General features: G+C 35.6%; 2 protein-coding genes across 2 annotated transcripts; both read left to right on the forward strand.

Annotated features, from left to right (window-relative positions):
- The first annotated feature begins 13521 nt into the window (after window positions 1-13521).
- Window positions 13522-16227, forward strand: LOC124824040 (putative 6-phosphogluconolactonase 4, chloroplastic). Its single transcript, XM_047296399.2, has 3 exons — window positions 13522-13992; window positions 14097-14232; window positions 15572-16227. Exons 1-3 carry the CDS (start codon window positions 13664-13666, stop codon window positions 16034-16036), a joined length of 930 nt encoding a protein of 309 aa, XP_047152355.2. The 5' UTR covers window positions 13522-13663; the 3' UTR covers window positions 16037-16227.
- Window positions 16228-19152: 2925 nt separating this feature from the next.
- Window positions 19153-22621, forward strand: EMB2024 (NagB/RpiA/CoA transferase-like superfamily protein). Its single transcript, XM_088106669.1, has 3 exons — window positions 19153-19449; window positions 19549-19684; window positions 21983-22621. Exons 1-3 carry the CDS (start codon window positions 19292-19294, stop codon window positions 22445-22447), a joined length of 759 nt encoding a protein of 252 aa, XP_087962795.1. The 5' UTR covers window positions 19153-19291; the 3' UTR covers window positions 22448-22621.
- Window positions 22622-22919: the final 298 nt, after the last annotated feature.

Below are 22919 nucleotides of genomic sequence, written 5' to 3' on the forward strand. Positions count from 1 at the left end.
ATCAATTTCTCAAACAAATTTCTCAAACAATTCCTCAAACAAAATTTTCAAGCAGTTTCTAAAAGAACTACGTAACCCTGATTTCTCATTCTGAATGAGAATATGTAGGAGCAAGGTCAATCCTTGTCGGGCCCAAAAAACTAAAAAATATATTTTGTCTCTTTAGAGTTTTATTTTAGAGGATAGTTAAACATTTTGAAAACCACATCATATTCGCATATTTAATTAAAGGTACTGTCTTAGGGCAGGCGTTGTAGGGTGCTAATACCTTCCCTACACGTAACCGACTCCCGAACCCAAAATCTGGTTTTTCCTAGACCATGCCTTATCATTTTATGGTTTTTCCGTAGTTTTCCAGAATAAACTATGGTGGCGACTCCAAATCTCTTTTTCTAAACCCGTTTCTTTTTTGGATCGTTGTCCTGTCGCGATTCCGATTGCGACAATCACAATACATCACGGTATTCAAAACAATGACTCAGATCATTCTCACAAGCTTTTCTTGTTTCCTTGAATTTTGTCCTACGAAACCTATTTCGCAAAACAGGGCGATTCGAGTCGTCTTCCATCGCAACTTCAGACCTATCTCCCAACTCCTCAAGGAATTACGAGTAAAAACTTCGGTTAGGTGCACCCACCGAGCACTATACTCACACAAGCCGAAGTCATTGGGCGAGACATCCAACCCTCTCTAGTCCTCGCGCACGAGGAAAGGTTGACACTCGAATCTCAGTCTCCGTAGAGACTCAACACACTATCGTATCGCAATACGAACACTATCGATTCGACAAAAATTCTAAGGAAATGACAGAACGCTTGTTCTCACAACTTCACCATCACAACGATACATAAATCACCATCATATACAAAGTCAATCAAGTTCATTGACCAACAATTAATTAAAAATTCACAAATAATTAAATAACTTAATTTAATTATTTTTCCTACTGACACACCCCCGTGAAATTACTAATTTCACACTTCCATAAACTATAACAACATTTCTAGTGCACCCCACTTTTTACTAAATTCCCAGCACCAAAGAAAACACCTAATTCCAATACACCCCTTTTTACTCTAAACACACTCTCTTCTATATCTACCTTTTCAAGTGGACCCCAAGGCCATTAAATTACATTTTCTCTCACTTCCAAGGTAGGTCCCACTTTAAGTCACTCATTTCTCACCAAACTCTATCTTTCTCTCTTCCTTTCTCTTTGCTTTTTACGTGACCCTTCTTCACACACCTAAATACTACAATTTTCATTTCATTATTCTCTCTCTCCCATTCAATGCTCACGGCCCTACCTCTCTTTACTCACTCTTTTATTTTGTTTATTCCCAACTTGACTACCATTTTCTTCTCACTTTACGTAAAATACATCTCACACCTACACTCTTCTCCCTCCTTCTTTAATTGTCACGGTCCCACACCTCATTCCCATGCATTCTTTCATTTTGTTTTTCTATCCACAATTTACGTAGCAACACGCACACTCACCTACATTCCCTCTTTTGACTTTTCAAACACACCTTACTTCTCCTCATTGTTTACGTCAACTACCTCCTTCCTCTCTTTTCTAATTTTTTTTTTTCTAATTACTTGTAATTAATTGACTCTAATCAGTCCCTTCCGTTAAATAGAAGGAAACGGAGTTAGTGGACTGATGATGTGGCAGTACTTATTGATTACGTGTCAAAAAATGTGCTTACGTGTGTTGGTTAATTAAGAAATAAATTAGGGAAGAAAGGATTTTATTCAGAAATGATTTTTTAATTGGGAACAGATCCAGATCCAGTCCTCTGCCAAACCGGCCACCGCGCCTATTCCGCTGCCTTCTCTTCTTCACGCGCGAGGCCGACACACTCTCCTTCTGTCTACCGCGAAAAGCCCTCCGCCAAACCAGCCACCGCGCCACTGCTTCGTCAACTCCAGCCACCGTGCCACTGCTTCTCCGATCCCGTCTGCTCTCTCCGACATCGGCAACCCAGGGAGGGGTTCGTCTTCATCGCACGTCCAAACCTCCCTTCTCCCTCTGTATGTCTCCCCCACCTCCACAAATTCCAAACTCATTCATCACTCCACATACAAATACTTCATCACCTCCGTTCACCCAAACCCCAAACTCACAGAGCACCTTCATAGCCACCAATCAAAGCTGCAAATCAAATTGAGAACCTGTGCCGTTCCCGCGCCCTCGAGGCCTTCCATCTCGATCCCTCCTGGTGGGGCATCAACGTCCAACCCCACTCTGGTTCTCCGGCCAACTTCGCCGCCTACACTGCACTGCTCCAGCCCCACGACCGCATCATGGGTTTGGATCTCCAGATCCACGAGGCAGAAAATCTCTTCCGACCACGCTTTCAAGCACCGACGATTTTCCCGAACTCTGATACGCCAGAAAACAAATTTGAAAAACAGAAAGAAATAAAGAGTTAGAAAGCATTGTAGTTTGAACGAAGAAAGTGTTCAGTACCTGGCCACCAACGATGTTTGAACCTGAGCAACAGTGGTGGTAGGTGGTGATTGAACAGTGTTTTGACTACCACTGCCACTGCGAGTGCCTGATCCATAAGCAACGCTGAATTTTTTATAACATTCCAAGTCAACTCCAAGAATCTACTCCAGTCCTTTCTTTCTCAACTCCCACCCCAAGACTCTAGTTACTTCTCCTACTTCTCCTTGGTGATTTGTAATGTGCCCATCTCCACCTTCTACTTCCATTCTTCTCTTTTCATGTTCTTCTTCCCCCAAGTCCCCAAACTTCCATTCCCCTCACTATTTTCATCCAAAACCGTGACCTCCTTACCACCTTCCTTCCTTCCCTTCTCTTTTTACCACAAAACTAAACCATCGCCCTAAACCTACTTTGAAGAACTCTCTCTAAGTCCTCTCTTCTCCTTCTTTCTCACTCAAACCAACAACCTTCACTCCTTGAATGAAGCCCAACCACACATACACCACTCACCAACACTCAATAGGTCCAACCTTTCTCTCCCAACAATGGAAGAGGACTTTCACTTCCCTCCTACCCACACTCTTGATCAAAGAGTGTAGATAAGTGTTCCCCAATATTTTTCAATCATGCAAAGTAAAAAGGAATGCAATACATCATACAATACAACATGGTTTAAGTGTACCCATAATAGATATTCATAAATATACACATTCCAATGTACCCCAAAGCATGTATACCCTTTCACAATTTCGTAAATACACATGTATACCCCAAAATATACTCATGCAACACTGACATATTCCAACCATGAACATGGATAGCCATTCTTCATACCAACCACACGTGAACTTGGCACAAAAGAAGAATGCATGCAAATTATTTTAACATAACCTTCTACCCATCATATACCATATTATATCCCAAGTTAAACCCCTTACCTCTAGTTTCAAGCAAGCTTCCAAAGTCCTTAGGTTTCCTCCCTTCACTAGACTTCAAGCCCTTCTCTTCTCTAGGTTTCTCTTCAAGTTACGTTCCAAGCTCCAAACTAGGGTGACTCTTTTCTTCTCTCTCACCAACTTAGTTGCTCTCCAAAAGTGCCTCTCCAACTCACGGTTCTCTCTCTCTTTTCCACTCTCCAAGTGTTTGTTTTTCAACCCTATTAACTTAAACTCATTAGTACATTCGAGGGATATGGCCTCGGTTGCTTACATTTATAAACACCGGTTCTGTAACCGGTGCATATCCACACGAGGTAAAAACTCTATCTCTTTTTGCCTCGGTTGTCAGCCGAGTCAATATCTCATATTCTCCTGCCTCGGTTGGGACCTGAACCGAGGCAGTACAGTGAAAGCAGGAAGCATTGTGTTGAAAGCAAAAAGCAAAAAGCATTGAACACAAACAAAATCTGATAATGCAATGTTGAAAGCAAAAAGCATTGAACACAAACAAAAACAAAATCTGATAGTGCACCTTGCAGGCAAATCCATTCAATGTTTAATGTTTGTGGAACTAAGAAAAGATCTTTCTTCTACAAACACGAGATCATATCATATTTATTCAATATTACATAGAAGAAGAACAACAACACTAAAGTTTTGCAAGACCACCCAAACCACCACCCTCTTCAGGTTTGGAATCTGCAGGTTGAGAAGGTGCAGCAGCCTTGTCCTCATACTGGTGCAGATAATCGGCAGCTTTGTCCACGTACTGCCCTATGCCCTGCTGTTCGTCCAGTTTTCCATACTTCCCCGCTGTAGAGCCGCCGCGCCCAAAACATAGATCAAGCAAAAATCCCAAAGAAATCCAAACACAGATCAAACAAAAATCCCAGACCCAAATCTCACCTTCTCAGACCGAGACATTATCCGCCGCAGAGCCGCCGTGCCCTCCGCATTTGCCTCTGCCGCTTCTCCTCCTCCTCCATCGTCATCAAACCCTAACTCGCACCACCACCATCAACATTAAAAAAACCCCAATCGCAACCTGTTCAACCTCCATGGCCGCCGCGAATCAGACCTCTGACGCCGCCGCGAATCCACAACCATCAATATCAAACCCTAACGGCCACTGCTTGCTCTTCTAGAGGCGACGCACTCAGACGAGGTGGAAGCTTCGCAAGCGTCGCACGACCAGGTGGTGGCTCCCGGCAGTAGGGTTTTCACGAACAGCCGAAGGGATCTCGTTTTCGGAGGCAGCAATGGCGGAGCGCTCGCCGATCTGGAGCAGCTTGGCGATCTGGAGCGGCGGAGGCAGCAGCGACGGAGGCAGCAGCGACGGAGGCAGCAGCGACGGAGGCAGTAGTGGCGGAGGCTATAGTAGAATGGGAGAGAACGGAGGGAAGAGTGGGAGAGCACGGCAGAGAAAGCACGAAAGATGTTGGGAGAAGTGAGAGCACGAGGGAGGGAAGAAGAAGATGTTGGGCGGTGGAAGTGAAAAATATCAGAGAAATGGAGAGTTAGTAGGAGCACATGCCTCAGTTTTCATCAAAACCGAGTTAGTAGTGCCCTTTAGGCATCGGTTGCTAGGCAACCGAGTTAGTAGCTCTTATCAGTCCCATTAGCTGTAAAGTGGAGCAGATTTGGACATCGGTTTATGCCTCGGTTTTACATAGAACCGAGTTAGTAGCACGTTTTAGGCACCATTCATGGGACAACCGAAGCATATACTTAAGCTATTATTACGAATCTGCCACCGTACTTTTATACGCTTCGGTTTCGCTTAAACCGAAGCGTATATTGCGCTTTCTAATCCCTTTTTTTTACTAGTGACTTACTCACTTAAGTAGAAACTAACTCTAAATCTCCCTTCACTAACCACTAAAGGTTACTCTCAAGGACACCCTACACCACTAACTTCAAATTCTCATTCCTAACTCTTCGTTATCCCAATAACCTCACATTAATGGTGATAAGTAGTAGTGTTAAAGTGCCTCCATAATATTAATTTAGGTAGCCTACAACTCTTATTAAATGGGTAACCTCCCAAGGAATTCAAAGGTCACTTATAATCTTTCCAAAGTTAAGAGAAAGTGTGCCTAACACCTATGCAAAGTAGAAAATACACTACCCTATAACCTTTCACGTAAACAACATAAAGGCATCACCATTTCCCTAGCTTTTCTCTCTCCAACCATCCAAATTCACATCTAATAAAATAAAGTAAAGCAAAGCAAAAGAACCAAGAAGGTAGGAATACTACCGTGTAACTAAAACCCCAAAAATTCAATTTTTCTCTTTCCAAAGTAATAAAATATTAATACCCCACATACACTTTCTCTTTCCTCGTAAAAGTAAGAAAACTAAAAGAAATAAGGCTTTGGAAAGCCATTCACGTTGTTGCATGCCAATTATTCATGGCCAACAACATTTAATTCCCTCTTTCTTACCTCAATGTGGGACCCACATGCTAAGGTGGAACTTAAAAAGAGCTAGGAGCCTTTTTGGTCTTAGGAGGGCTTGGTCTTGAGACCAGGCACAAACCCCTTTCAAGCACACTCACAACAACCACTAGACCAGGCTCCATCCACAAATATAATAGTGCAAACAATTATACTTAAATACTCTTTCAACCTTTTTCGAAAATTAATATAACACCAATATTAATTTAATTTTCTTCTCTTCCTTAAATATTTCTCAACATTGTTTCACATCACGATTTATTATTTAATACCATAAAATAAAATATTTAAAAAGAAATCATTTTATTTATACGAGTCTTACAATGTTGATGGCGGAAGGTTGTATCACAGCGGCTAACAGTTCGTTGCGGCTTTGCGGCATTGACGGTGTGGGTGGCGACGACTTAGTTGGATAAGCTTTGGACTCCACTGTTGCGGCACGACAAGGTGGAGGTGGCGGATAGGGTTTGGTTCACAGTGGAGGAATTAGGGTTTCTACTATTTGGGGAAGGCAAATCTGACATGGCAAGAGGGATTAGGTGGCCCAAAAATTAAAAAAAAGATTTGATATGGAACTGCCATATCATCATACTATTAACTCCGTTATTTTCTTTTTAACGGAAGGAACGATGTTGACACAAAAATTACTAAGTAAGGACTAACTAGACACTTTTTGTTAAAGTAGGGACCTAATTGACATAATGGAGCAAAACTAGGGACAAAATAGGCTATTAAACCTAAATAAAACCAATAGGCTTAATTTATGTCAGGGAAGCTAATTTGTTTATTAAATGTAAATGAAGATGTTTAGAACTTAAATAAAACCAATAGGCTTAATCTGTCAGGGAAGTTAATTTGTGGTTTACTAGTATTTTTAGTTTGAATAAATTGATTGTAAGAATAGTGTAATATGATTTTTATTTGAGTTCATATAGTTTGTTTTATGTTTATGAGATTATTTGGGATAAGGATTTAAAAACTCAGATAGCTTATTAGGTGTTAACTCTTTGGCAAGCGTACCAAATCGTTTAAGTAATAAACCTGTAAGACTGGATATTGTTTCCCAAGAGACTCATGTAACACCAAACAATCGTATAATTGCTTAACTAATAAAGACTAAAGAATAATTTCATTAAATGAGTTTTTGGGTGCAATTAAAATAAATATGATGTATAAATAGTAAGATTTTAAATGGCATTAGATTATAAATTATAAATTAGATTATAAATTATATGAATTGGTATTGTTGGGTAAGATTTTACCTACTTCACTCTTATACATGTAAAAACACGTCATCTTCATTAAGATGCTAACACCAATCTACTTCGTTTACTCAAAACTCATTCCTCGGTAGAAAGAGCCTATTCTTCCTTATTAGACTTCAATCTCTTAAAAACCATAATAAGCAGCTCCACTTTAAGAATTAAGATTTAAGGCAACTAAAGGTCCAAGTTTTATTCCTATATACAATTTCCTTTAGGTAGCTTATTCCTAGTCCAGGTTCACAAGATATTTTCCAATGTAAAACAAACCAAATATCAAGCTATGAGTAGCCAAACCATAACAAGCATTAAGTGAAGGAAAAAAACTATTAGCATTTAATGAAAGAGGCAATAAATATATTCAAAACATCTTCATATTACATAAGAGTTCAGTGGCTACATTTATCCCCAACAAGAATGAAGTTAGCTCTTCATTATCATGGAGAGCTCAAGCTTATAAATGGAAGAAATAGAAGAAGGTGGAGACCCAATGAAGAAGAAAGGAATGTTCCCACACACCCAAGCTAGCCTTGAAGCTCTCTGAGAGAGTATTTTCGTGTCCATCCACCAAAAGATACAACTTCCCATGCGTTTTAGAGCTAAATAGGTCAAGTATGCCACATCAGCAAAAGTGGCGCTTAACGCCCATGGAGAGGCACCCAAGCACAAGAGATGCCCAACATTTGACGCTCAACGCCTAGAGAAGGGTGCCCAGGCGTGAGCCTTGCAAAGCATTTGGCACTCGGCGCTCAGAGAGGTGTGCCCAAGCACGAGCTCTACAAAGCATTTGCCGCTCAGTGCCAAGGGATGGGCACCTGGGCGCCACTCTACACTTCTTAGGTTCTTGCTTTTGATGTTCTTTATGCTTTTCCTAGGTGTTAGTGTCTTGATTTTGTGGAGGTTCTTCCAAAGCAAAAAATTAGCCTACAAAACAAGGGGATTAATGGTGATATTTAATAAGTGTAGCCATGAATACTGTAAGAAAATAAATGCCTTATATCTCAAGCCAAGAAGTGGAGTGAATTGGATTAGCCCTTTTTAAAATGATATTTTCAAAATCTTTAAGTTCTTTGGCTTTCTTGAAATCAATAAACAAAAAGTGACGAATCAACAACAAAAGAGAAAGAGTAAAGAAAGATCAATACAAATAATCTATACTGGTTCGGCTAATCATAAGTCTACATCCAGTCCTCCTTCAACAACCTTAGTTGAAGGGAATCCACTATAATTGATTAAGTTTACAGAAATACAGAGATACCTATCTCAATGCACTCCTCTCCACACTCAAAATCAATATAGCAATACAAGAGATGAATAACCTCACTCTCTTACAACAACCGAGAAAAATCACAACTCTCACCCCTGGCAAACCCGCACAGGTACACAATCACATATTGTTTATGATGAATTTGATCTCCAAGTCACACTCCTCTAGTGTAGATCAAATCATAACAATTTAAGCACATTTTCTTGAAAGAATCTTGATGGGTAATCTTCCGATGAAGCCTTGATTCTCCAAGATCACTTCTTGAATGCTCCTGTAATCAAAACTCAATGAAAATGTTAGTTTTTAAAATTGATAGCAAATTCTTATTTTGAAACAGGTCTCAAGACGCATATATATATATATATATATATATATATATATATATATATATATACATATATATATATATACATATATATACATATATATATGTATATATATATGTACATATATATATGTATATATATATATATATATATACATATATACATACATATATATACATATATATATATATACATATATATATGTATGTATATATGTATATATATATATATATATATATGTATGTATAGGATTTTTTTAATCCTGACGCAATATAATCGATTAAGGTTTTTATGTAATCTGTTAAGTTTTTGCTTATGTTTTAACATATTATCTTCAACATGTAATTGATTATTTAATCACATAAGTCAGTTATGAATTCAATTCAGGCTATAAATGTAAAGGATTAGACAAAGTAAACTGATTTAATCAATTACACAACTTATGTAATCGATTATTACAACACTTAGTCAAATTGTCTATCCAATTTCCATTTTAAAAAAATTATATCACTTATGAAGCATATTATGGCATGCTTTCTATTTTAATTGATTAGATACCATGTATAATTGATTACTACAGAACAATTTGTCCCTTTTAAGCATACTAAGTGAATTGGTGAAATCTAACAGATTATATACTATGTTTAATCGATTATTTCAACAAGAAATGTGATTATTAATCTGTTTTAAGCATGATTCATTTAACAATAATGAATTCATATATCAAGCACAAACAAGATAAAAATAAAACAATTGTTATGTCATTTGTTGTGCAAGAAACCACAAAATCATTCTTTTGTTCATCATCAAAAGCAAAGATATAAAGGGTAGGTTTAACTTCCCCAATCAAAAAATACAATTATTTATAAAAGCAAGATAAAAAATAGGATTAAACAAGTTTCACGCTAGAAAAGAGTTGATTTTGCCAAGAAAATGAGACTCAGATAATGGTAAGAATTAACGTTATCATTTGGTCGCCCTACTCACCAGGCAAACCTTATAAATAAGGCTCTCAAGGTTTTGCGCGTCGAGTGAAATTCATTTTATTAAAATTCAAATAGTTTAAGTAGTTGCATAGTTAGGCGAGAATAGTCTAATGTGCATTATTTAGTTGAGAGATTCAAATACTTGTTGACTAAGTTAAGTTAAATATGAGATATAAAATTTCAGAGAGTTAAAAAGGGATTAGTCATCGGGTGAGCCAATTGTTCACTGAGTGAGTACACCTTTAAATGTGTCTCAATGAGTGAGCAAGGATGTTTGTTTGGTAAGACTAAGTATGAAAAATAAAGCTTTATCTCATCGGGCAGGCTAGTAGCTTACTAAGCGAAAAAATGATTTTAAAAAAATGATTTTAACGTTTTAAAATAAAAATATGTGGATGTGTGAGGCTAAATAAAGTCTATGTGTTAGCCAAAATTTACTATATATGTGCGTGAGCTCAAGCAGAGTCAAAGTGTTAGCCAAAACCAACGATGGATGTGTATGGGCAAGTAGGGTGTGAGTGTTGTCCAATATCTACTTTTGATATGTGTCAGACATAGTGGAGTTTGAGTGTTATATCTATTGTGGGATTGTTAATCTGATATATGATTTATGTGGATGTAGTTATTTTCATGAAAAAAATACTATAGTTTTATTAAATGGGGATTTTAAGAATGAGGTTATTCTGATTCTACTAATACTAAACCTACATAAAGAAAAATATTGAGTGATGAGATTTGATGGAGGTTCCTCTATAATCTGGGAGGTGAAAAGGAATTGTGTCTTGTAGGTAGAAGGAATTTACCTTGTCATTAAGGATGACTTGGTTCCTAAGATACAATAGTGTGAGATGGGAGGTCATATGACATGTACAAAACCTCTTACTTTATACAATATATATATATATATATATATATATATATATATATATATATATATATATATATATATATATATATATTTTGGTGGATTTATGTGTATAACAAGGTGAGCGAGACAAAATATATATTTTTTAAATACTTAGTAATAATTTTAATAAAATTACACGATGTATCTACACACCTTGTTATACACATAAATCCACCAATATATATATATATATATATATATATATATATATATATATATATATATATATATATATATATAATAGTTAAGTAGAAATGTTGGAATTTTTTTTGTATTTAACTCCATCTAAAGTCTTATGCTCCACTCCATTTACTTAAATTAACCCTTAGTTTAACTTTGTCATCATCTCATTTCTTTAATGCATGGATTAGATACTTATAATTTTAGATTTTATGAGACACCCCAATGTTCATAGTGTTAAATAAAAATTTCCTTATTAAACATGCTGATGTTTTGAAACATGTGAAAAATTGTTGGTTTTTTTTTAACAAAGTATTGTAGTAGATGTTGTTTATGCTTTCATATTTAAAATTGCGTTCCTAGTATTCAGATTGGACCACTTTGTTAAAAGTAAATATACTTTTAAATTGTTAAAAATTAGTCACATTAAAAGTTAAAAGTAAGTATAGAAACTTTTAAGGTGAATTGTAACATCCCAGATTCATAGTTTTAACATTATTATAGAATTATCACATATTCAATAAACATGATCAGTTAAGCTAGAAGGAAACATAAAATATGATTACATTTATCCAAAATATAACCATAATTCAAACTTTATATATAAGACATTCTATTTTCTAAGATTATATAATCATAAACTAAAGTTTATTCAAAATAGTTAAAATTAAACCAATACTACTCTAACTATCTAGACATCAACATCCTCAACACCCAACACCTATTCAACTGAAATATCTTCCTCTGCTCACACCAATTAGGTGATTATTGTCAAAAAGGAAGATTTAAACCAACAAACAAAACACAAGCAACAAAGTAAGCTAAATTATAAAAGAATCAAGATATGTAATTCAATAAATTCATAACATAACAATTTTATCATCCAATTTAGATACATATACCTAGACTTTAGACTTTGACCATCCAGATACATGAGTCGAACTATTGGGAAACCTACGCATGTGTGGTAAAACAACATACCACCCAAACTACCACACAAGGTTAATTTGTCAAACACCTATGGTTAAACTGACCCTAAGCTGATTTCTTGTTACTCTTCACGACATAATCACCCTTCTCTAATTAAGGTTAAATGGATATTAGAGTGTAAGAAACATCTCCTCATTTCAAAGCTCCTACAAGAATACATTACACATGAGCATAACACAACATAAAAATCTTTCCCATGGAATTCCTTTCACCACATACTCAAACTGAATACACTTTCATCATTTCCATTCACAAGACATGCATAACTTATCACTAACTTTACATAATATTTTAAACATACATACATTAAAAGTGTATCTCATATCATTTCTAGTAAGCTTAAGTACCAAAAAAACATTAAAAGAAACCATAGAATCAGAAGAATTGCGACAACACGTAGAATTGGAAAAGAATCTTGGTGTGAGCGGCACATCCTTGCCGTTGAGCGCCATTTTTTGCGCAAAACTAGCGTCTAAGCACCACCTTGGTACCGCTGAGCGCTAAAGCTCTCGACTTTCTGGCGCTTGAGCATCATTGGCTGCAACTGAGCACCAACCAGAAGTTTAGCAACTTCAATTTTTGATCTAGATGCACACAAAACCTATTCAAATGATTCAATTTGTATCTTTGACACTATAATTGATTTCAAAACATGTTTATCCTTCATATTTGATACAAATAGGCTCATTTGATTAGTAACTCCGGTCCATTAAATCAACCCAATTACCTAAAGTTCCAAAACAATTTATCCTTCATTGAACATCAAAATTAACATCAGTAAACATCTCATCATATAAACACTAAAGTTCAAATTCATAAATCATTCAACAACAAACCAATACATATCATCAATAATTCATCAAACCAAACCTCAATTTCACAACATGCCAAACCTATAACACAGATTTATACTTATTATCACAAATTAAAGAAATTATTAGCTTCTCTTACTTGATGGAGAGCTCTAACCGCTATAAAACGCAAACAACCCCTGTCTCATCTCATATTACTATAGATATACTTATAAACCACAATATTATGATCAAGATAAGCATTTAGCACCCTTAGTTAACAATAAACTAAAAAAGAAGATTGAAAAACACATGTTGGAAGACTAACTTACATGCATCATAAATTATAAACCATTTCAATTAGTTTTTAAAATTATAATGTACAGTTTATTTAATTCTTTCTATTATTATCTCTTACATTTTAATATACTTTTTATATATTTTTAAATTTTAATTACATGTATTAAATATTTATATAAATTATTGTATTTTTTTAATATTTAATAGATTATTTTGTAATTCTTTATGAAAAACAAATTTAACATTACAAATTAATGCAATTAAACTTTTTTACTAAATGGTATTACATGAAAAATTTAAGATAGTAAAAATAAATTTAATATAATAATTTAAATCGAAAAGTAAAAAATAAATTACAATTTCAATTACTTAATAATATACTTTTTCTAAAAAAATAAAAATTTATTTATATAATTATATGTTTTTATGTCATTCTAGATTTACCTCACTAACATATCAATGACGAAAATAATACTTTTAAAAGACGAGGTATTAAAAGTATTATCAAAGTGAGGGTTTTATACAAAAGAATTGTCTAAAAAAATTAACACGAGATATTAAAAAATAATGTAATACAATAAAAGTCACAAAAATATAAATTAAGTTATTAACCCCACAAAAATGACGAAGAACCCTTAAGAATGCATAGGAATAAACTCCCACCATTGTATGGCATGCTGAATAAAGAAGGAAAAATGGTGGAAGAGAAGAAAAGAAAGGAAACGTAGACTTTGTTACTGCCACTGTACCAATTGATTTGTTTCAGTGAGCTTATAAGAATACTCTACCCACTGAGGTATGGCTTCTATCTATTCTACACTCTCATCAAACACTCTGCGATTCGCACTCTCTTCCTTCCCCAACACCAGTCTCCAACCACCCTCAAGCCACATCTTCTTTTCTCGCCCCCTCTCATTCAAAGGGCTTAGCTTCAATCCCAAGAGCTTTCCAGCCCCGCTTAAAGCGTCGATGGCGGGGACCAACAACGTTGTCATCGAGGTCTTCGAACAGGAGGATCTTGCTGTCTCTCTGGCCAAATACGTCGCCGATCTCTCCAATAAGTTCACTTCGGAAAGGGGGGCTTTCACCGTTTGCTTGTCTGGTGGCTCTTTGATCAAGTTTCTCGGGTGAGGGTTCTTTTTCATATGAAAATGTTCTCAGTTTCAACCTAAGCGTGATTCGATTCAATTGGATTGGATTAAAGTGAATGTCTTTTCTGTTTGGGTCTCAGAAAACTACTGGAGCCGCCCTACTATGATTCTCTTGAATGGTCCAAATGGCATGTGTTTTGGCTGGATGAGAGGGTCGTGCCGAAGACGCATGAAGATAGTAACTACAAGCTTGCTTTAGATGGGCTTCTCTGCAAGGTAGATTTACTTGTGTTTTTTATGTTGGAAAATGGTTTATTTAGGTTGAACATGTTTCTCAAATTTTTGAGAATGTTTTTTGTTCCTTAAGTGTTGGGGTTAATGTTGAGGAAAAAAAAATGGGAAAAGGAGATTAGTTCAGGGTTATGTGTCTCCTTGAGTTCAATTGAAACCAATGTTAAAACAGTCCATGTGTGTGGATGGGAACCCCATTTTGGAATCGCATACAACATGACATGTAAGCCACCCACAAATCCCAAAGAATCAAGCTTTTCCAAACAGACACAAGGTTTTGGGTGCAACCTATGTCCTGAGGAGGCCTGAGATTGGAGCTCTGGAGTTTAACTCCATTTGTTGGCTGTGTCTAGCCATGTCTTTTATTAGTCTAAGAAATGGGAGTGCTAGCAAGTAGTAATATACTTTCCAACAGTGTCTACTATTGTTTAAAATTTCTTGGAAACTAGGGGAGGGGGAGGACCTAATTATGTATAAGAAAGTGCTAGCAAGTAGCAACATACGTTTTTTCTAACATACTCGGTACACTTGGTTAAAATTTATTGAGAACTAGGAATACACCTAACCATATATTTTGCTATTCTGCAAAAGAGGGGTTCTGGAAACTAGTAACAAACTTGCTCTAACGCACTACTTACAATTGATTAAAATATATTGAAATCTAGGAAAATACGAGAGAGATTCACTGAGTTAGAAATGGGTCACAAAATGTTGGGATTTTGAATCAATTTCAAAGGAGTATATGGCTATAATTTCTCTCTAAGTAGTAGTTTTAAAGTAACCATTTAGTCCCTACATGTGCCACCAGATAGCTCAGATGAAAAAAAACTTAGGTTTTATTGCTTACAATATTAGTACATATTAGTCTCTGTCATTATATTTCTTAAGTTTCTTTTTTTTATCAATTGATTTCTAAATAAGTGTAACCTATGACCAAACAATTCCTTTAAACTAATTCATTTGGAACCTGAATGTTATGAAAATATCAAAGGAGGCTAAAAATATATGTGAAATTGTGAAAGTAAATGGGTGAGTACAAGGCTACAAGCATTTCATGGAGAGATTACTTAATTGTGGATGACCAGGTGGATGAATCCCCTTTGTTGGATGCTGCATAGTAATGCTTAGTGAGTGTATATCTCATTCGTATAAAATGATGCACGAGAGGGAAAAAATGGCCTTCTGTTTCAAGTTATGAGCTATATTTTTTCTGAGTAATGTTCTTTACGATGACTGCGTGACCAGATTATGTTGTCTAGCTTCCATCAGCAATCTATTTTGTCAATCTAACCTGTTGGTACTTCCATCCTGGTTCTCGTGGCAGGTACCAATTCCTCCGGGCAATGTGCATGCAATCAATGATACCCTTTCAGCTGAGGGAGCAGCCGATGATTATGAGACATGTCTCAGAGAATTGGTCAATAGCAGTGTGATTACTTTATCACCGAGCAGTGGATTTCCAAAATTTGATCTGGTGCTGCTGGGCATGGGCCCTGATGGCCACGTAGCTTCTTTGTTCCCAGGGCATCCTCTTGTGCAGGAGAATGAAAGATGGGTTACCTTCATCAAGGACTCCCCTAAACCACCCCCGGAGAGAATAACTTTCACCTTTCCAGTGATTAATGCCTCTGCTTACGCAGCGCTTGTGGTGACTGGCAAGGGTAAAGCAGATGCAGTTCACTCTGTGTTAGGAAAATCTCAAAATTCTGTTAAGCTTCCTGCTGGATTGGTTTCCCCTGAAGGGGAGTTGAAATGGTTCTTAGACAAAGATGCAGCCTCAAAGCTGTAGATGCAGCAGCTAAGCCAGTTGATCTATATGTTGTGCTAGTTATTCACCTTTGCAATTTTGAGTTTGCGTATGATAAGTGCTTAATTTCCTATTGTCAGTGATAGTTTTTGCATTGGACAGGGTTCATTCGATTTAAAGGCCACTTTTCTATCCTTATAGTTGAAATGAATCAAATAATCACTTGAACTTAATGGTTTTTATTATCACCCTTTCCCAAAATCAGTGCTGTCATGTGTTGACCTCTACTGGTACTTTCACGTGGAGCTTTTTGCTACCTTGCCTGTTGTATTTTGTATATGTGAAACACTACCATATATACAAATTATGGAAAGAATCACGGGGCTGAAAATTAAAGGTAAGAAAGGACTAATCAATGTGGAAATGAATAAGACAAAAAATTAACAAATTTTGGAAAAATTTGTTCTACACTCCTATTTGACTTATACACTCCATTTTATAAAAATTGGGTCACAAAATTAACTTTTGCTATTAGACTTTCTTATTTCCCTATTCTCACCCCTCTTACCACTCAAAATCATATCCTTTAATATGTTGTCAAAGGGCAATCTTTCACTCATAAATCTAGTCAATGTGATGCTACCACATGTCCATCATTTTCAACCTCTTACCATCCAACAAAATTCCTGGCTGCCACCATTAGACTACACTCCAATCAACCACAATATGTCAACTTCGTTCTTCCATAACCACCACCGTTCCTCCATAACCACTATCGTCACCGCATCATGATAGTATAGCACCATAATATTCAAAACACACATGTTGCGAACTAACATGTCATCTTTGTCGAGAGTGTTTCTCTCTGCACCTCACCTGTTTTGTCTTGCACCTCCAATTTTTATTTAATTTTCACTTTTGTCTTTGTCGCACTTCTAATGTCGGTTGCTGCATTTTCAATGCCGGTTAAATGTTACCGCATTTTCGAATTGCGGTTCTTTAGCTATCCCTAGTGCAATCTTCAATCTCATGGCAAAAGTTAGGGGTTCTTTCGCTATAACTGTAAACCATAGGCTTACTCTTAAGAGAGACATCTTTTAAAGGAAATTAGGCACACAACAATGTATGTTGGGCTTCGAGACAAGTAATATGTTCAAAGCATATATGGCTACTCGTTCATCATAATAATGCAATGAAACCAAAATCTTAATAAATTCAGAATATTAGAAAATAAGAGCATAATTTATACCAGAAAGGTGATCCCTCAATGTAGCATTATACATAAATTCATAAACAAGCATCTGCAAGCATGAAGCAACAAGCCAAATGGAAGGAATTCAATATAGTCAGAATCGCAATTCGAAATGCAGTGACATTCAACCAACGTTCAAAACGCGGCAGTCTGTGTTGGAATTGCAACAGGAGCAAAGATGAAAATTAAATAAAAGTTGGAGGTATAGGACGAAACAGGTGAGGTGTAGGGAGAAACACTCCTTTGTCCACCATGAAAATTAACACTCACAGCCAACTAGATCTCCCCACTCAAACCTCAAATCACATATCTGAAACAAAAAAAAAAAATAGTATTGCAATCATTGTTGTCTAACCTAGAAATCGCAAACCAACAACTTAATAAGTAAGCCAAATTGTGTCTGTCACGCAATCATCTTGTGCCACCACACAAACATCACAACCTCACCTATAGAAAAATCAGACAAGTTACTATAAGAACAAGGAACGAACCAACACTAGATCTTCATCTACCTTAATTTTGATAGAAAGAGAAATTGTCACGTGAGAGTCTTTCATTGGACAATTCCCTATTAGGTTAAACCATTCAAATCGATTAAGAGAACCTAAATTTCAAATATTCCGTAAGTTTTAAAAAATATTAGACAAATATTTTTTATTGATAATTTTAAATATAATTTAATTAATTATTTTTATAAAATATTTAATAAATTATTAATAATTGAATTTTGCTTTATTTTCAATTTAGTCCAAAATTGTAGAGAAACCTAAAAAATATTAATATTTACATTTTAGGTCCTCTTGTTGGACTAGTTTAGTCAAATTTATGTGTTGTGGATAAATATCATATGAGAACTTTCTGATTATCAGATTTATGAATATAGAAGATTGTCACATAAAAACATTTTAAAAGATTTGATTTTGAGTGGAGAGGGATGGGAATAGAAAAATTATGGAGTTTGTTGACCATATTCATAAATGGAAGATTGTCACATGACAACATCCAAAAAGATCTAATTTTATGAGTGGTAGAGGGGTGAGAATATAAAAAATTAGGGGTTGTTATGAGTGGAAGATGGTCATATGGCAATATAAAAAAGATATGATATTATAAGTGGTAGAGGGGTGAGAATATAAAAATTAGATGCTTGAAACAATTTATTTTTACATTTTCAATCAATCAAATTTAACTTCAATTATAAATATTATAATATTCAAAATATAATTTATATAATTAAAAATATCTTTTTAAGAGATTTTATTCCACAATTTAATAAGTTTAATTATCACAAATTTTATTTAAATCAATATTTTTAAAAAAATTAATTAAAATTTTAAAATTAAACCTAAAATAAGCACACAAATATATACTCATCTCTTATATTTTTTTTATCTTTTACTGTTGGAAAGATTTTCTTTTAAAAATAAATACGTAATATATGTAATGTAATGCAAACATGATATTTTTAATATTTTTTATTAATAGAACAAGTTTCTTTAAAGAGCACATATGTAATAACGTAATATAAATGAGGTATAATTTAATTTGAGATAAATTCTTTATCTAGATTAATTTAATCTCGTTTAAACATCAAGAGAAACCTATGCAATGTAAATGATTCAATTAAATATTTTTAAAACTGAAAACATCAACCAAAGTCTTATCTAAAATATAGGGGATAAAAACAAAATGATTAAAAATATAATATAGAAATCATCATGGATTTAACAACTAAGGTTTCTAAGATAATTAATATTTTAAATTGTAAGTGGTAGAATTTTTATTTTATTTTGTAATTATTTATCCAAAAAACATAAACGTTGCATGGAAGAGAGGCTTTGTCTCGGAGTGTGTTCCATTTGATTCGCGCCTATAAGAAGACCACCAACAGAGGAGTGACATGCTCTGTACCCATTCTATACTAATCAAACACTTTGCGATTCGCATTCTCTTCCTTCCCCAACACCAATCTCCATCCACCTTCAACGCACATCTTCTTCTCTCGTCTCCTCACATTCAAAGGAATTAGCGTCAATCTCACGTCCATGTCAGAAACCAACAAGGCTGCCGTAGAGGTATTCGAAGGAGAGGATCTTGCCGTCTCTCTGGCCAAATACGTTGCCGATCTCTCCAATAAATTCACTTCGGAAAGGGGGGCTTTCACCGTTTGCTTGTCTGGTGGCTCTATGATCGAGTATCTCCGGTGGGTTACTTTTCATATAAAAATGTTCTCACTTTGAACGAAATGTTTCGATTGAATTGAATTGGATTGATGCGAATGTGTTTTGTGTTTGGGTCTCAGGAAATTGCCGGAATCGCCTTATCTTGATTCTATTGAATGGTCCAAATGGCAAGTGTTTTGGCTGGATGAGAGGGTCGTGCCTAAGACTCATGAAGATAGTAACTACAAGCTTGCTTTAGATGGGCTTCTCTGCAAGGTATTTTTACTTGTGTTGTTTATGTTGGAAAATGGTTTGTTTAGTTCGAATATGCGCTGTTTGTTTATGCCGAACATGTTCTCAAATTGTGGAGACTGTGATGACAAAATAGGGGAACCATTGTCATATCCAGTTTGGAAAAGCATATAATTTGGCTTCGGAATTCCAAGAAGCTGCTCTCACGTCAGTTTTTGTTTGAATTCATATATATCTCAATCAATCATATTATAAGTGTATTGTAATATCCTCTTATACACAACGCCCACATTAATTCACAATATCTACTAGTAGTGTTTTTTATTCTTATTATATGAACATTATTTCTCATATTTAATTGAAAAAAATAAAAATTACGAAAAAAAAAAAACTCAAAATTACATTAACCCTTCAATATCATATCAAAATGTTTTATGTTCGATAAGTGTTGTGGTGTTAATGTTGATAAAGAAAAAGGAGGTTAGTTCAGGGTTATGTATCTCTTTAAGCTGAATTCGAGCCATTGTTAAAACAGTCCATGTTTGAGGATAGGAACCCCATTTTGGAATCGCACACAACATGAAATATGGACACATTTTTGCTTAAGCCACCGACAAATCCTAAAGAATCAAACTATCCCAAACAAACACAAAGTTTTGGGTGCAACCATATGCCCTGGAGTCTGATTCCATTTGGTCGGGGTGTCTATCCATTGTCTTTCATTAATCTAAGAAAGGGGAGTGCTTGCAAATAGTAATGCACTTTCTTATATAGTGTTTGCAATTGGTTATATAATTTGTTGAAGGCTGGGACACAGGGGAACCTAACCGTGTCACTGACTATTCTAAGAAAGTAGAGCGCTAGCATGTAGCAATATTCGGTACACTAGGTTAAAATTTATTGAGAACTAGGAGGAGGCCTAACCATATATTTTGCTATTCTACCAAAGAGGAGGGCTGGAAACTAGTAACAAACATTTTCTAACATGCTATTTACTATATCGTTTAAAATATATTGAAATCTGGGAAAATGAGAGAGATTCATTGAGTAAGAAATGGGTCACAAAAATTTTGGATTTTGAATCAATTTCAGCTTAAAGAAGAGAGCGTTTTCAAAAAAGAGTGTAAATCGTTTAGACCCAACATGTATAACCAGATGGGTCAGATAGAAAAGCTTAGGTTTTTGTCCTTATATTGCTACACATTAAGTGGTCTCTTTCATTATATTTCTTAAGTTTTAGTCTCCATACGTCTTTATAAATATATATTTTTTCCAGCAAAGGTTGATTTCTAAATAAGTGTAAGCTATGACCAAACAAGTCCTTTAAACTAATTCATATCAAATCTGAATGTTACGAAAATATCGTAGGAAACTAAAATTATATACGAAGTCGTGAAACTAAGTAGACGAGTACAAGGCTACAAGCATTTCATACAGAGATTACTTAATTGTGGATGATCAGGTGGATGAATCCCCTTTGTTGGATGCTGCTAGGTACGGTGTTAGTTTGACACGTTTATTGAGCGTACGCATTCCTATGGGATGACGCAAGAGAGGGAAAAAATCTGCCTTCAGTTTCAAGTTATGAGCTATAATAGTTCTCGCCAGTCTTCTTTAAAGATGATTGCGTGACCAGACTATGTTGTCTAGCTTCTTAGTCTTTGTTGGGTTGGATTTTTAATTATGTATCTAAAAAGTTTGAATTAGTTAAGGTCATTCTGTTTCACTTAACCTAAGTGAAGAGGATCTTCTTGACCGAGAGAAAGTATTTAGAATAGAGAAAGGAGAGAGAAAAATGATTGACATATTTACGGAGTCATCTCAGTAAAAATTATGATTCTCACATAGTTACCTTTTGGATCATAATGAAATTTTGACAGAAGATTCGTGGCATATGGTTTTTTATTTTGACAGTTAGGATCCTTCATTGGAAGTCTTTGGTTAGTGAAATCGTTCCGCATGGTTGTTCTACTTTAAGTTTCTTTTTCTGTTATTCATATTTGAGAGTATTATTGTTTTGATGTAATGAGTGGTTGAAGGCAGTTGTTTGTACTTTTAGTTTGATTCTCTTGTACCCATTTGATCTTAATGGAGCATGATTGACTCGGTTGCCAGTGAATTTTTATTTTTCAGATTGAGAGGATTTCCCACGATAAAAATATTGATGTTCATCTTCTATTATTTCTGCTCCTCATATTTTTGCAAGATTGAGAATTATTTTTTCTGCATACTTTGATACTTTTGAATATTGTATGGTCGTCATCAGCATAATTTTTTTGTCAATCTAACATGTTGGTACTTCCATCTTGGTTCTCGTGGCAGGTACCAATTCCTCCGGGCAATGTGTATGCAATCAATGATACTCTTTCAGCTGAGGAAGCAGCCGATGACTATGAGACACGTATCAGAGAATTGGTCGACAAAAATTTGATTACTTTATCACCGAGCAGTGGATTTCCAAAATTTGATCTGGTGCTGCTGGGCATGGGCCCTGATGGCCACGTAGCTTCTTTGTTCCCAGGGCATCCTCTTGTGCAGGAGAATAAAAGATGGGTTACCTTCATCAAGGACTCACCCAAACCACCCCCAGAAAGAATAACTCTCACATTTCCAGTGATTAATGCCTCTGCTTACGCAGCGCTTGTGGTGACTGGCAAGAAGGAAGCAGATGCAATTCACTCCGTGTTAGGAAAATCTGAAAATCCTATTAAGCTTCCTGTTGCATTGGTTTCCCCTGAAGGGGAGTTGAAATGGTTCTTAGACAAAGACGCAGCCTCAAAGCTGTAGATGGAGCAGCTAGGCCAGTTGATCTATATGTTGTGCTAGTTATTTTGAACTTTGCAATGTTTAGTTTGTGTAAGAGAAGTGTTGATTTCCTATTCCCAGTGACAGTTAGCATTGGACGGGTCGTTAGTTATTGGTGACAATAAAGGGAATATTAAGTTATGTTGCTTCAAAATATCTCATTTCTTCTCCACAAATTTCCAATCAATAATGTGCACCAACCCCACCCTCTCAACGGACGTGTTCATTCGATTTAAATGCCACTTTTCTGTCGTTGTCGTTGAAATGAATCAAATAATCACTTCACGTTAATGCTCTTTATTATTGTCCTCTCCCACAATCAGTGCCATCATGTGTTGACCCCTACCCGGTTCTTGGTGCTTCCACGTGGAGCTTTTTACTACCTTGCGTGTTGTATTTTGTGTATGTGAGAAGCTACCATATTATGAGGACGCGGCTTGCTGCAACAGGCGTG

This window comes from Vigna umbellata, chromosome 2, assembly GCF_029865625.1.
Source record: "Vigna umbellata cultivar VRB3 chromosome 2, Vumbellata_1.0, whole genome shotgun sequence".
NCBI classification, from domain to species: Eukaryota; Viridiplantae; Streptophyta; class Magnoliopsida; order Fabales; family Fabaceae; genus Vigna; species Vigna umbellata.